The 15,949-nt window shown below is 36.1% G+C and overlaps 2 protein-coding genes across 2 annotated transcripts; both read left to right on the top strand.

Annotated features, from left to right (window-relative positions):
• Positions 1 to 385: 385 nt before the first annotated feature.
• Positions 386 to 5,124, top strand: acadm (acyl-CoA dehydrogenase medium chain). Its single transcript, XM_067362750.1, has 12 exons — positions 386 to 530; positions 991 to 1,102; positions 1,211 to 1,308; positions 1,391 to 1,460; positions 2,998 to 3,098; positions 3,292 to 3,372; positions 3,465 to 3,595; positions 3,665 to 3,773; positions 3,886 to 4,026; positions 4,115 to 4,210; positions 4,309 to 4,557; positions 4,640 to 5,124. The coding sequence occupies exons 1-12, from the start codon at positions 516 to 518 to the stop codon at positions 4,709 to 4,711; spliced, it is 1,275 nt and encodes a 424-aa protein (XP_067218851.1). The 5' UTR covers positions 386 to 515; the 3' UTR covers positions 4,712 to 5,124.
• Positions 5,125 to 5,693: 569 nt separating this feature from the next.
• On the top strand, positions 5,694 to 11,315 carry rabggtb (Rab geranylgeranyltransferase subunit beta). The gene is made up of 9 exons (XM_067362882.1): positions 5,694 to 5,772; positions 6,008 to 6,115; positions 6,196 to 6,393; positions 6,964 to 7,069; positions 7,166 to 7,218; positions 7,323 to 7,433; positions 7,523 to 7,648; positions 9,634 to 9,783; positions 10,225 to 11,315. Exons 1-9 carry the CDS (start codon positions 5,770 to 5,772, stop codon positions 10,363 to 10,365), a joined length of 996 nt encoding a protein of 331 aa, XP_067218983.1. The 5' UTR covers positions 5,694 to 5,769; the 3' UTR covers positions 10,366 to 11,315.
• The last annotated feature ends 4,634 nt before the right edge of the window (positions 11,316 to 15,949 follow it).

The following is a 15,949-nucleotide window of genomic DNA, read 5'->3' as shown; positions in this document are numbered from 1 at the left end:
ATTAACATATTATATTTCGTATTATTTTTTACTTATGACATTTGATGAAAATGAAATAACCACAGAGTGAAAAGACTGAAAAAGCAATGTGAATTTCTTAGTATTTTGATTTTTGTTAGGTTTTTTTTTTCTTATTCATTTTAAGTCATAACGTTTTTAAATCCAACTTTTTAAAATAAGCATAAGGATTATTTAAACAATTTAATTAAAATTGGATATATTAATACATTAATTGATGACACTGACGTATCGTAATTGAAGCAATGGTTATTTCTTTAACAAAATATTTGATTAATGTTCTTGGGAATTTTTTTTAAATAAATCTTGATAAACAGATCTAATATGTTTATCGTTGTTCGGGTTATATAAAAAAAGTAGGGCAAAAGTCACTAGAGCGACGGTGCTTAATCACGTGACGAAACAGAGGTCGTTGATTGGTTGGTGCTTCATGATTTCTTTGTGGTGAACATTGTAAGGGCATTGAAGGGTTTGAGTGTAGCCACTGAGAAATAGCGATGCTTTTCAATAAGGTATATACGCATTTCTCTTGACATATTTGCGAACAGAATCTATTTTGCATATGCATGCCGTTTTATTAGTTTCAAATGTAAAATCTGGTGAGTTTGAGATAGCTAGCCTAGCGCTAGGCAGTTCGATTAGCTGAATTCCTAGTGTACGCATTTCGAGATAATATCATTACATCTGGGATCATGAAGTTTTCACAAACGTGATAGGGTTAATTAATCAATTAACTTATCTATAAACAAAGTGCTTGGCAGGATATTACCTCATCTTGCCATACTGTACTGCAAAAATATACGTTACCTTAACAACACATAACAACACCAAACTCATTGTACTGTATATTAGAATTATAGTGATTTGATTTGATATTATTAAATTAAGATAGTGAATAAATGCAATAATATTGTATATTGGTTAGTTTGTGGATTATTTGAGTCGTTGACTTGTGTAATCATTGTCCAACAGGTTGTGAGGGCAGGTGTTCGGACTGGACTCAGGTTTCAGAGTTCCGGCGCTCAAGCTAGTGCCCAAGCAGCGACTGCCACCTTGAAGGGAGCTCATGGAGGCTTCAGCTTTGGTATGTGTGATCATCCTCTGATTACAATGTTACTTCTGCTCACCGTGTTTTCAGAAATCCCAAGGTGCCATTACACCATCCCAACACACTATTCCTCAAATTTTACAGAATTTACTGACCAGCAGAAAGAGTTCCAGGAGTTGGCAAGAAAGTTTGCACGAGAGGAGATTGTCCCAGCTGCTGCATCATATGACAGAAGTGGTGAAGTAAGTTATTTAAATCTACTGGTCTGTCATATTACATATTTTTGATTTGCAAAAATTGTAATGGTTGATTTCCTCCTGGCAGTATCCATTTCCTCTCATTAAGAGAGCATGGGAGCTGGGTCTTATGAATGGACATATTCCAGAGGACTGTGGTAGGTACTTTAAGGTCCAAACCTAAAGACTGATGCCCGAAAATGATCATTCTGTCATTTTGCTCACCTTCATGTCATTCCAAGTGCAAACCTGTATGACTTTCATTTTTCCATTAAACATAAAAGGAGATAATCTACTGATTGCTTGTTTCTATGCAATTATACCATAAAAGCATCATAAAATTAGTCCATATGTCTGAGGTCATTCGAAAGATTTGGGTAAAGAACATCCTGACATTTAAGCTGAAATGCAGCGTAAAAGTCATGTGGAATCCTTTTATGATACTTTTATGGCAGGGGTTTTCAAAGTGGGGTGTGGGGCCGCAAGGGAGTGCTGAGGATACATGGAAATTTAAAATAAGTAAATGATAACATAAATTTTATATATATATATATATATATATATATATATATATATATTAGTATATATTTGTAGTAAATAGTAAAATATTTGTAGTAAATAGTAAAATATTTTCCAAATACTATTTTGACATTTGACATATATTAATATGATTCTTTTTTCACAGTACAAATTGAGTCTTTATTCAAGAAACTATAGAGGTGCCTTAAAGGATTAGTTCACTTTAGAATTAAAACTTCCTGATAATTTACTTACCCCCATGTCATCAAAGATGTTTATGTCTTTTTATCTTCAGTCGAAAAGAAATGAAGGTTTTTTAAGGAAAACATTCCAAGATTTTTCTCCATATAGTGGACTTCAATGAGGTACAACAGGTTGAAACGATCGGTCATTTTCTAAAAAAAAAAAAAAAAGAAAAAGAAAGAAATTATACTTTTTACCACAGTAGGGTGAAAAACTTTACCTTTTATTTTGTAAAGGGCATTTGACTTAGTCTTTGCATGTTTGCTTTTTAGACACTGGATCGGTACCTCCACCCACATCACGCGTGACCTTTCTAATGTGATTACGTAATGCGTGGCGCATCGCAGAGCTAGTGCAAGATGAGCATTTGTGGTTAAAAAGTAGATTTTTTTTTTTTTTTGTGGAAAATCGATCGTTTCACTAGACAAGACCCTTATTCCTTGGCTGGGATCATGTAGAGCCATTTGAAGCTGCACTGAAACCGCAATTTGGACCTTCAACCCGTTGGTCCCCATTGAAGTCCACTATATAGAGAAAATTCCTGGAAAGTTTTCCTCAGAAACCTTAATTTCTTTTCGACTAAAGAAAGAAAGACATGAACATCTTGGATGACATAGGTGAGTAAATTATTCTGAAGCAAACTAATCCTTTTAAATCTAAGCATGGGGGTCCCTTGCTTGAGGGTGATCATATTTGGGGGTCTGTGGCATCTAAAAGATTTAAAACCCCTGCTTTTATGGTACTTTTTATGTCATTTTAGAGCTTGGCAGCTTCAGGCCTCCTTTTCTTTTTATGAAAGTGAAGGACCCAAGATATTCTTAATATATATATATATTTGTTCCATGGAGGAAAGTAAGTCATAGGAGTTTGGATCAACATGAGGACAACTATTCCTTTAATTCTGACCATGTTGGATATTGCAATGTGTTCCAGGTGGAATGGGTCTGGGCATATTTGATGCCTGTCTCATCACAGAGGAGCTGGCCTTTGGGTGCACTGGTGTACAGACAGCCATTGAAGCAAACTCTCTGGGAGTAAGTGGTGTTTTATGACCTTTTTTTTTTAGTGTGATTAATTTAATAATTATATTAAATGGTCATTTGTGCATAGGACTCATAGCACATTAACATTAACATTTTTATTTTTTTTACTGGGAAATTCACAGCTGTTGTAAAATGCTAGAACTTATAATAGTTAGTTACATTTTTATGTGTTTTTTCTATGCAGCAAATGCCAGTCATTATTGCTGGTAATGATGCACAGAAGAAGAAATATTTGGGCAGAATGACGGAAGAGCCACTCATGTGTGTAAGTGTGTCATCATTTTTCTAATCATCAATATCTATGATTTATGAAGCATTCCTTTTAGCAATAGTAAGTACACAGACTCATTTTTGCAGGCGTACTGTGTGACCGAGCCTGGAGCAGGCTCTGATGTGGCTGCGATAAAGACCCGGGCTGTGAAGAAAGGAGACGAGTATGTGGTCAACGGTCAGAAAATGTGGATCACCAATGGAGGAAAAGCAAACTGGTAAGTGAACTGCTTCTTATTCATAATTGTTTTTGGGGCAATTCTAAACCTATTGGTTTGCATTTAAAGGTACTTCCTGCTGGCCCGCACAGATCCCGATCCAAAATGTCCTGCTAGCAAGGCTTTCACAGGCTTTATTGTTGAAGCTGACACCCCAGGAGTCCAGCCTGGCAGAAAGGTAAAAGGTGCTGACAACTGCAGTCTGATGCACTCAGATGATACTTAAACACTATATTAATACCACTATGAGATTCTGCACTGTTTGCTTAAGTCTACATTCTGTTCAACAGGAACTGAACATGGGCCAGAGATGCTCAGACACCAGGGGCATCACATTTGAGGATGTAAGAATCCCTAAAGAGAATGTTTTGATTGGAGAAGGAGCCGGCTTCAAGATTGCCATGGGTGCATTTGACAAGACCAGACCACCAGTAAGTGTCCTTTTGCAGTTATTATTGCTAACAAATTGCACTTGGCTAATTCATAATGTCATCTCAACCATATCTTGATGCTTTTCAGGTGGCTGCCGGTGCAACGGGACTTGCACAGAGAGCACTGGAAGAGGCCACAAAGTATGCTTTGGAAAGAAAGACTTTTGGCAAGTTTATTGCAGAGGTAGGTGTCTGTTTCAGTAGACATGTTTGACAACCTAAACTGATACTATGAAGTTAATACAGTACATTCTAAAATAAATCGACTTTTCCGACCCCCAGCACCAGGCAGTGTCATTCCTTCTGGCTGAAATGGCCATGAAAGTGGAGCTTGCTAGGATGGCCTATCAGAGAGCAGCTTGGGAAGTGGACGAGGGCCGCAGGAACACCTACTATGCTTCGATTGCCAAGGCCTTTGCCGGAGACATTGCAAACCAGTGTGCCACTGATGCCGTCCAGATCTTTGGTGGGAACGGTTTCAACAGTGAATATCCTGTGGAGAAGCTGATGAGAGATGCTAAGATTTACCAGGTAAGGATTGGAGACCTTTATTAATTTGTTCATTTGTAAAGATGCTAAAATTTGATTAATGTCTTATTGTCTGAATCCACAGATTTATGAAGGGACTGCTCAAATCCAAAGGCTCATCATCTCAAGAGAACTTCTTGGGAGATTCAAACAGTGAACCTGTAAATCCAGGACTTCCATGCCAAGAGCTGATCGTTTGGTTTAGCTTCTTTTGTACATGATGATGTATTTGATATAATAGATCTCAGGATTGTATCTAACAGATTGTAAATTGCCTATACAGAACTCAAGTTGCCTTATGTCATATCAGCATGCCTTGTCGTCTTTGTTTTTGTAGTGTTGAACAAGTAAGTTGAAGAAATGTTAAGATGAACAAAGTAGTTACTGAGCACTTCCTCATTTTTTTAAAATGGATTATGTCCTCAAAATAAAAATAAATAATCTACCATGAAAAAATGTTAGTCATTTTCTTGACCAAATGATGTGGCCAGTAATAGAAACTGTATTATTGACATTTTAATTACAAACTGTGCAACTGTGCAACCTTATATCATTTCCCCCCTTTATGGAAAATGTAATAAAAGTTATGATACTCAAGAAGTAACATCATTTGGATCCACACAAGTTTGGGTAAACAAGTTAACTGCATTTGTCAAGACTTTTGTTACCAAAGATATTGCAAGAAAGAAAAAATTATCAAATGAATAATATTCTTTAATTTATTCGAAATAAAAACAATCAGTAAACCAACATTTAGTCCCAATCTAGATGTCGCCATTGAGTGATAACTTTAATTTTAGAAATGTTTTTAAATTTCGTATCTGTGCATTTTTTTGGTTACTGAATATTTATTATTAGAAAAAATCCCACAAATCACAATTTTAAATTGTATTTAAACATGTCTAAAATTTAATACATAAAACATAAAAACGGCTAATATAAAACTATTGACAGTATTTTAATTTTACTGGGAAAAAAAAGCACTTTCTTTGCTTTGTGACACAATGACATAATATATATTAAAAAAATAAAAATAAATAAAAGTTCACGTAAACGTCCGTTTAGAAGTTGCGATTTGCAAAATCGCAAAACGTCCCCGTTAAATGCGTTTTGTCCTTCTTGAGCACCCGTAGAAATGACGAGATCTGTGATGATGTAAAATGTGTGTGACTGCTGAAGTAAGCCTGTAGTCAACTCTCTTGCTTCTCCGCCAGGATGGTAATGTAAAACACACTACTTTGCTTTTATAGTTATTTAATTGTGTATCAATGTTTCCCCATAAAGAAAGGGCATGCGATTGTGAAGAAAGCATTAGAAGAGCAGAACGATAGCAGCATAAACATGTCATGGCATCCGCCCAGTCAGTTCAGCACAGTTAACAGTCTAAACCGAAATGAATGTATCAGACTGCAGTTTCTGAGCTTATTGTGATGACAGCTACTTTATCTCGCAGGGAACCCAGGTTAAAGACGTGATCATTAAACCTGATGCTCCAAACACTCTCCTCCTGGACAAGCATGCAGACTATATTGCTGCCTATGGCTCCAAGAAGGATGATTATGTAAGTTGTTGGCTTATAAAAAGCCAAAAATGATTGCCCTTCAATAAATAATTTAAACTGGAGGTTAATTCCTCCTGCAGGAGTACACTCTGTCAGAGTACCTGAGAATGAGTGGCATCTACTGGGGCCTGACAGTAATGGACCTGATGGGTCAGCTCTCCCGAATGAACCGTGAGGAGATCATAGACTTCATCAAGTCCTGCCAGCATGACTGTGGAGGCATCAGCGCCAGCATCGGCCACGACCCACACCTCCTCTACACCCTCAGTGCTGTACAGGTCAGTAGGAATCGGCATGTAACTAAAGTTGCGATGGTCTTTTTTCCCCTTATTGTGACATCCAAGTGAAACAGCTTTTTGAACTAGAAAAAATGTAGGGCGGGACTTGATTTTGTTCATCAGGAATTGATTGGATCTCTGGATGGTTGTGGTTTGCTATTTGTCAATCTCATATGAATGACAGGTTGTCCCGCCCTCAGGCCAGTAAACCCGTCATCAGAGAAGAGATTTTGCTGCAAGAGGGAGGGGAAGTTATTTTAAAGAAAAGATTACAAGGGCGTATACAAATATAAAAAATAACCATGGTTTTACTTCGAATAAAACCATGGTTCTTGTAGTTATTCCATGGTAACCACAAATTAACCATAGTTTTGTTACAAAAAAACATAGTTTAACTATGCTTTTTTGTTGTTATTATACAAATGGTAGTCAATGCACCAAAAACTTGGCTTTATCATAGTAAAGTTTGGATAATTTCTAATAAAATACATTCCATAGTAGGCAACCATAATGATTAATAAATGGCTGTTCAAAATGGTTTATGGGAAAAATGGTTGTTACCCCCTTTAGATCCTGTCCTTGTATGATAGCATTAATGTCATTGATGTGGACAAAGTGGTGGACTATGTTAGAGGACTGCAGCAGGAGGACGGCTCATTCGCTGGGGACAAATGGGGTACATTTATATTCTTTTTCTGTCTTTAGTGAAATAAACATTTAAATGTTAGATGACTACATAAAGGACTGTTTTTTTTTTTTTTTCCCTTAACAGGTGAAATAGATACACGGTTTTCCTTTTGTGCGGTTGCGACGTTGGCACTACTGGTCTGAATTATTTTGTATTCAATGTTATATTTAATTGCATTAATGGTGTTTCCTGCAAGCTTTGATGGTTTTAAATGCATATAACAAGACAATTTTTTGTGTAGGGGAAGTTGGATGTGATCAACATGGACAAAGCCGTTGAGTTTGTGCTGTCCTGTATGAACTTTGATGGTGGGTTTGGTTGTAGGCCTGGTTCAGAGTCTCATGCTGGTCAGGTGAGATTTTTGAGGTATTTTATGCCCTTTTTTTTTAGTGTATTTGTAAGTGATGCTCTGTGTCATGTTTTTTCTCATCCTGTCTCCAGATTTACTGCTGCACTGGTTTCTTGTCCGTCACTGGGCAGCTTCATCAAGTAAATGCAGATCTGTTGGGCTGGTGGCTCTGTGAAAGACAGTTGCCGTCAGGAGGCCTGAATGGGAGACCAGAGAAGGTAAGATGTCTTGTAGATCATAGGTATTAAAGGGTTAGTTTACCCAAAAATGAAAATTCTGTCATTAAAGGATTAGTTCACTTTCAAATAAAATTTTCCTGATAATTTACTCACCCCCATGTCATCCAAGATGTTCATGTCCTTCTTTCTTCAGTCAAAAAGAAATGAAGGTTTTTGATGAAAACATTCCAGGATTATTCTCCTTATAGTGGACTTCAATGGCCTCCAAACGGTTGAAGGTCAAAATGATAGTTTCATTGCAGCTTCAAAGGGCTTTAAACGATACCAGACGAGGAATAAGGGTCTTATCTAGTGTTTTTTGAAAAAAATGTAAATGTATATGCTTTATGTAAACAAATGATCGCCTTCCAAGTGCTTCTGCCAAATCCGCACTTTCATATTCTTCATAAAGCTTACGATGAATGTCCTACGCCTTCCCTGTTCTACTTACGGAAAAAATGGAACTGGCGCTGCGTTCGTTCTGTAAGTAGAACAGGGAAGGCGAAGGACTTACAGCGCAAGCTTTTTGAAGAATACGAAAGTGCAGTTTTGCCGGAAGCACTTGGAAGGCGATCATTTGTTTATATAAAGCATATACAGTTTTTTGTTTTTTGTTTTTTGAAAAAACAGATCGTTTCACTAGATAAGACCCTTATTCCTCGTCTGGTATCGTTTAAAGCCCTTTGACGCTGCACTGAAACTGCCATTTTGACCTTCAACTGTCTGGAGGCCATTGAAGTCCACTATAAGGAGAATAATCCTGGAATGTTTTCATCAAAAACCTTAATTTCTATTCGACTGAAGAAAGAAAGACATGAACATCTTGGATGACATGGGGGTGAGTAAATTATCAGGAAAATTTTATTTGAAAGTGAACTAATTCTTTAAGTACTCGCCTTCATGTCTTTCAACACCCATAAGATCTTTGTTCATCTTCGGAACACAAATTAGAATTTGAGGGTTTTTTTATCACCTATAGACAGCAATTTAACCACCACTTTCAAAGTCCAGAAATGTACTAAAGACATTGTTAAAATAGTCACTGCAGTGGTTAAACCTTAAGTTTATGAAGCGATGAGAATACTTTTTGTGCGCATAAACAAAAAAAACAACTTTATGCAACAATATTGTGTCTTCTGTGTCATTCTCCTCCTTTGTTTATGTCGTCCAGCTCTTCCAGGTTCTACATCAGAACGCCGGCTCAGTATTGGCCGGCTCCTGTGTCAGCATCACACGCATGTGTCGTGCTGCTCATGTGATCAGTGTCATTTTGTTTTGTTTTTGTGCACAAAGAGTATTCTTGTCTTTTCCTAAAATTAAGGTTGAACCACTGCAGTCACATGGACTATTTTTTCGATGTCTTTAGTACCTTTCTGGATTTTAAAATTGGTGGTTAAATTGCAGTCTATGTGGGATAAGAAACCTCTCGGATTTCATCAAAAATATCTTAATTTGTGTTCTGAAGATGAACGAAGGTCTTACGGGTGTGGTATAACGTGAGGGTGAGTAATGAATGACAGAAATTTCATTTTTGGGTGAACTAACTCTTTAATGAAGAATAATTTTGTTAATTAAATTAATATAAAAGGGCTTAAAGAATGAAAATGAAATGGTATTACAAATTAAATTACATTAGTTCTCATATTTTCAATCAATGCTGCATAGTATGATTTAATTTCCCAAATCTTCTAATCTATTACAAATCTTTTGACCATCAGGAAGAAACCATCTGATCCAGTCATTGTTGTGGGATTATAAATAGTACAATTTGTGGTGTTAAAACTGTACTTTATAGCCTATTGAAACGAACTTAAAAAAGTATTAAAAAGTAAATTTAATTAAATTAAAGATAATTACTGAACAAAACTGAAATTGACCAAATAAATAAAATAAAAATTAATTATATATCCTAGATACTGTTTTATATCTGATGGCATATACAACTGTGGATGATATTTTTTTTATTCTGTTTTTACTGATTTCAGCTGCCTGATGTCTGCTATTCCTGGTGGGTTCTTGCATCTTTGAAGATCATTGGCAGAATTCACTGGATTGACAAAGCAAAACTGCGCAATTTTATTCTTGCTTGCCAGGATGAGGAGACCGGAGGCTTCGCTGACAGGCCTGGAGACATGGTAAACTCTGCAGAACCTGATTTCACCAAGTGCAACATGTTCCTCTATCAACATCTTTGTTGATCCTGGAAAGACATTCCAATCAACCAGATCAGATTTTAGGTACAAGTTTACAGTTTGTCAAGTTTAGGCATACAACCAGGGTTAGGTGTTTCTACATCAGTGCTATTAATCTATTGTTTCCCTCTGATTTAAGGAATATGTTATAGGTAGAGTCAGGTTTAGGGGTAGGGATAGGTATACATTTTTGGACAGGAATGTTGTTCCAGGATCAATAAAATATGTTGACCCAGGAATGTGTCTAACTCTGCAAAATCAGGACGTGCGTAAGCTCTATAGAGTTTGTCACATGAAATTTTGCATATGCATTAATATTTTGCAAGTTCTATAGGACTTACCTTTCTTTAAACAGATATATTTTTCTTTTGTCTTTCTGTCCAGGTGGATCCTTTCCACACTCTGTTTGGTGTGGCTGGTCTGTCTTTGCTGGGAGATGAGCAGATCAAACCAGTGAACCCTGTGTTTTGCATGCCTGAGGATGTGCTTCAGAGAATTGGCCTTCAACCAGACTTGCTGAGCTGAGTTTAAATTTTCAGCATGACAGTTTTACTCTTGTCCTTCACCTGCACAGCCAGCCCAGTTTTGAAATGAGCAAACTGTGGAAAGCTGTCATCTTCAACTAACAATCGGCACCACGCTTACAGGGACCAAGGACATTGTGTGCTTTAGTTCAGAGATTTGTTCTGGTTATCATGTACAGGCACAATATTACAGAGCTTACTTCCGTTAATAGGCTTTCTTTCTTTAAAGATGCTAGTTGAAGAGGTACATCTGGTATTATTACAGCTTTCACTGTGTACCAAAACATAACTTTATTTATATGACTAATTCAGCAGGTCACTTTTTGGTATGAATCAAGAACATTTAGTTAGTGAGAGTAGAGATCACTCATTCATCTCTGGCTTTTCCAAAGTCAGTATTCAAGACTAACATTTACATGTTACATAACGCTTTTCATGTAATTAATTTTATGTCTGTAGTTTGTTCACATCAATCATCAAAGTTTTGTTAGTCCTCACATCCCTAAAGCATTCTTAATAACTATTGTGCGACCATTTTAAAAGTCATGTTTGGTTTGCAGCTGCTGTTATTATTGAGATTTGGCAGAGAGTGTTTCAGTTGTGGTATGAATGATGACATTTTCTCTCATTCTGGCATTGATACCAGTGTGTGAACATGCCTGTGGTGTGGGATGAAATAAATGTGATGTTAAAATCAAAAACTCAAGTGATTTTTGCTCCATTAGTGTAATTTGGATAAGTCATTGTCAGGTGTTCATCTGTTGATGCTCATCACCCCTATGGCTTCTGACACTGATTGTAATGAGATTTCAGTGGCCTGATGTTGACTTTCCTCAGTGTTTGTGCGTTTCTAGGTTAGAAATGTGCATCATATAAAACTGTTAAACTGTATTGACTACCAGTTTTAGTCAATCAAGCTTTGAATGCCACACAAATTATCTTATGATGTTGTGTTTACTAAAATTCAGTTCAAAATAAGCTTTTCACACAGTGCTTTAGATTTGTATTCATATCTGCTATTAGTAAAAAAAATAAAAAATCTTTAAAAGTATATGCACACATATTTGGAAACGTGAAGAGTCAATCAAGACCCCTGACTGATTTGCAGAAACAAACACAAGGGTTGTTAGGCTACGCTGAATCCCCACTGGCTCTCATTTAGGTTTTTACTCTCATATAAATCTTGATCAGCAAACATAAACAAAAGCTCAATCGAACCTGTTCTGTTCTTGTGCATCATTTAGGTTCGGTTTATGTTTGCTGATCAGGGTTTATATGCGAGTAAAAACCTAAATTCAATCTGTTTATAAATCCTTACGTGGCAAAAGGTAAGTATTAGTGCTGCATTTTTATGTGTTTGTAGAGTCTCGTATCACCCTAGTAAACCCTTATCTGTTCTCAGATACTGTCTATCATATTAATATTACTACTTTTGATTGTCCCTTATTATTGACAACAAATTGCTAAGTATGTGAACCAGTCCAACATACTTAAAGATTTTGTGAATTTTATTGTTATTTTAGTGAATTTAAAATTTAAGTAATTAGATATGATTTACAGTATTAAGAATCAATGGTTCACATACTTATGAATGGGGTTATTTTAATAAATTCAGCTATTGTTTTGTCTTGTGAACTAAATGCAAACATATTTTATGTAAAATATCTTACTCAGGACAGTACTAAACAAAAAATAACATGCATCATTGTATGATCTCTCTTATTTTATTAAAATAATTCTCATTTTCACAGATTCTGCAAGGGGTTCACAAACTTTTTCTAGCCACTGTATAATTGGTTTAAGAATGTTATTTTATGACTTACCAGCACTCATCCCTGTTTTAAAGAATGAGCTGTTTTAACACATGCATGCACACACACAGCACAAAAGTTCAACAAAAAGTCATAAGCCTTGTTCAGTTTCTTTGAAATAATGTATCATTAGATATATATATAAAAAAAGTGCATCATGACAAAGTGATTTAAATATTAGCAGGGAGTCAATACACATTGAATTTTAAAATCCCTCTAAATACACATTTACATTAAATTGAGCACAGAACATTAAGGGTCAGTTTGTGTCTGCTTAGATATTGTCAATCGCTCCACAGGATGTGGTCTATGAGAATGCAAAGTGACAAACAATAAAGTTCATTTGGTAAAAATTGAGAAATGAAAATAACAGCACAGCTCTTTTTGTATGTGATGGTATGAAGGCTATCTATACTAATGTACCATTGATAAAGTGTTTTGGTTTGGATAGGTTTGGAATTAAGTGGAAGGTTTTGTTAATGTTGTTGTTCCCTAGTCACGGTCTGTAACCACAGTGAGCAGAAGGTGCTGAAGAAAACCACAAGAACTGAGACAATCTGCAATTAGCTTTAGATCAGAGAACCGATTTCCTTTTAAGATGACTTACATTCACTGAGTACAGAATCTTTAACTCTAAACATGATTTCAACCTCTTTTGTTTGGACTATTGGAATGCAATAATAGTGAAATAATAACCCAAAAAAATACTGACCACAAAAAAGTGAACATTTTTTTCTGATGTCTGAGCTTGTATAGTGTGTTTAAAGGGCTTCTTTTTTATGATTTCCCCTCAAAACAGCTTTACTAAACAGTCAAGTAGGGGGTTTTTCCTTTGCAAAATTACACATGGTTTCTACTGAACGCTTTAGACACTCTAGCAGAGTAAATCTGAAACCTGCTGTGGTCTTTGTTTAACTCAGGTTAGTTTTGTTGCAAAGTGGCCCAAATGACTGTGGTTTCTGTTGAGTGGACAGACGTCTTGCTCCTGTTTACTATCGCATGCGTGTGGTTGACTGATGGGTAAATGAAATAATTTTCTCTATGTCAGATTTCCACTCTATGCAAAAGATAGAGGCTAATAAATAACACCATGTTTGTCAAACTGGTTTACGGCCCATCACGCATTATTCAAGAAACTTCTCTAAGGCAGATTCACAGATGATCATCTTAGCACTAAATAAGACAGAAGTAGATTAAACCAAACAACCGCTGCAACACTCTGATCAGAAAAGTTTTTCAGCCACTCACTTAAACCCTTGGTCACTTGACCTGGTCAATACTGACTAAATTGGTTTCAGCACATTAGAAAAAAATTTAGAATAGAATTGTTTAAGCAGAATTGCCGCTTTTGCATAGTTTGTGCTAGCAGTAATGAAATATTTATCTTGAACTCTGTCATGGAAACTAGCATGTACAAACCTTAATTAAACAATTAAAAAGGAATTTATACCTGTATGATATATGCTGTGGCCACATTGGACCAGCAGTTTGAAAAATAGATGGATAGATGGTTCAGCTTGGGCGCCATCTTCTAGCAAGACGTCTGAATTAATTCGCCATGACCCTCAGAGTGCATTGTGGGTATTCTCTAGCTGCTGAGTGTATGGTCCTGTCCTGAATAGCACCCTAAACACTCGCAGTCCTAAGAGTCCGCACTTTTGTGACATAACGCTGCTTTGACTCAGGAAAAAGTCCGTTGCGAAGCTTGCACCAGGCAAAAACAAGCCCACTGAATCCTATTCAAACATAAAAACTCAACATAGGCAATGCCTGAAATACATATTAAAAGGGTTAGTTCAATCAAAAATGAAAATTCTGTCATTTATTACTTACCCTCATGCCATTCCACACCCGTAAGATCTTTGTTAATCTTCAGAACACAAATTAAGATATTTTTGTTGAAATCTGATGGCTCAGTGAGGCCTCCAAAGGGAGCAATGGAAGCTTCCTCTCTCAAGATCCATAAAGGTACTAAAAACATATTTAAATCGGTTCATATGAGTACAGTGGTTCAATATTATTATAAAGCGAGGAGAATATTTTTGGAGCGCCAAAAAAAACAAAAAAACAATAACGACTTATTTAGTGATGGCCAATTTCAAAACACTGCTTCAAGAAGCATCGGAGCATAAATGAATGGACTATATGCACGGGTTACTTCCTGGTTGTCGTTAAGCCAGCTCGAGCACTTCCGGTGAACTGTTAGCTGTTCATTCTGTAGTCGTTGTACATCGACACAAAACCATCTATGGTTGACTTTTTAATGTTGTATTTATATTTTAATGCAGTTATCACATTTACCTAATTTGCCAATAAACCAGTTTTATTGATTGCAATAAAGACGAAGCTATTGGGACTGTTTAAAAACGCCGTGTCTGTAATTAGACACGCACACACATTTTTTCCCCAGCGCTTCAAATGTTATTTTTAATGTGATGACCACAAACATTATTTGTTCATCCTTCTGAGATTGTCCCCATTGTAAAACCGAACGTTTAAAAATGTAGGAAATTTAACATTTGATAGAAACCACTTATTTAAAAATAAAAAAGACAGTAATTAGCACTTTAACCAGCAGGTGGCGGCAAAGTAGCATTTATTTGCGCACATATCAGTCATTTCCTCTAAACGTTTTTCACTTCGTTTTTGACTAAATATTAAACATTATAAAATAACTAGGTTTAAAACACATTTTGTCAATGTGAAGTATGAAATACTCACAAAATCTTATGAAAAACAATAACTTTTATTGTGAATTACACAGAAAGCGAGCACCGTGCTTTCCCTTTGTAATCACAGCAGCTGTCAGTCAGTGCAGTGCAAGATCAATGATTTCAGCACACTTGTGAAAACACACATTTTATTGAATTAATCTAACTAAAGTGCACAATAAATATTTAATTTTTGAAGTTTTTTTTCCACATAAAAGTGTGAAAACTAATAGTTGAATTGAATTTAGCCGAGGAGGAACATTGAGGTACGTCTTTATTTTTATTTTTTTTATGCTGTCTTACGTTTGAATAACTAAATTAATGCTATGCCACACTATTTAAGTGACTATATTCTGATAATAAACTAAGTATTACACTACTGATGCTCAACACACCAGCAAATGACATCTCACCGGAAGTTTTCGAGCTGGCTTATATTAATGCGGAAGTTCTAAAGAACGCTCCGTGCATATAGTCCATTGGTGTGTCGAATCATGATTCAGATCGCGTGTCAAACTGCCAACGGCTGAAATCACGTGACTTTAGCGCTCCGAACAGAGGATTCGACAAACTGATTCATCTGTGCTCTGATGTTTCATGAAGCAGTGTTTTGAAATCGGCCATCACAAAATAAGTCGTTATTTAGTTTTTTTTTGGCGCTCCAAAAATATTCTCGTCGCTTTATAATATTAATATTGAACCACCGTACTCACATGAACCGATTTAAATACGTTTTTAGTACATTAATGGATCTTGAGAGAGGAAATGTCATTGCTCCCTATGGAGGCCTCACTGAGCCATCAGATTTCAACAAAAATCTTAATTTGTGTTCCGAAGATTATCGAAGGTCTTACTGGTGTGGAACGGCATGAGGGTAGTAATAGCCTAAATGACAGAATTTTCATTTTTGGGTTAACTAACCCTTTAACTGTCACTGTTACAAAATTTCAACTTGAATATCAGTCTGTTTTCATAAATGAACTCAAATGCCCCTCACTCACAAAATCCTAATCTAGCACAGTTTTATGATTAGTAGAATAATCATTAGTATAATATTTCAATA

The sequence above is a fragment of the Chanodichthys erythropterus genome, chromosome 16 (assembly GCF_024489055.1).
Source record: "Chanodichthys erythropterus isolate Z2021 chromosome 16, ASM2448905v1, whole genome shotgun sequence".
Classification (NCBI taxonomy): domain Eukaryota; kingdom Metazoa; phylum Chordata; class Actinopteri; order Cypriniformes; family Xenocyprididae; genus Chanodichthys; species Chanodichthys erythropterus.
The sequence above is the reverse complement of the archived record's forward strand: the minus strand, read 5'-3'. Positions and strand labels throughout refer to the sequence as shown.

Coding starts and splice junctions, on each gene's coding strand:
- acadm (XM_067362750.1), top strand. Junction 1,103..1,210: donor TCATGGAGGCTTCAGCTTTG/GTATGTGTGATC, acceptor CAAATTTTACAG/AATTTACTGACCAGCAGAAA. Junction 4,027..4,114: donor TTGACAAGACCAGACCACCA/GTAAGTGTCCTT, acceptor GATGCTTTTCAG/GTGGCTGCCGGTGCAACGGG.
- rabggtb (XM_067362882.1), top strand. Junction 7,434..7,522: donor CAGAGTCTCATGCTGGTCAG/GTGAGATTTTTG, acceptor TCCTGTCTCCAG/ATTTACTGCTGCACTGGTTT. Junction 9,784..10,224: donor CTGACAGGCCTGGAGACATG/GTAAACTCTGCA, acceptor CTTTCTGTCCAG/GTGGATCCTTTCCACACTCT.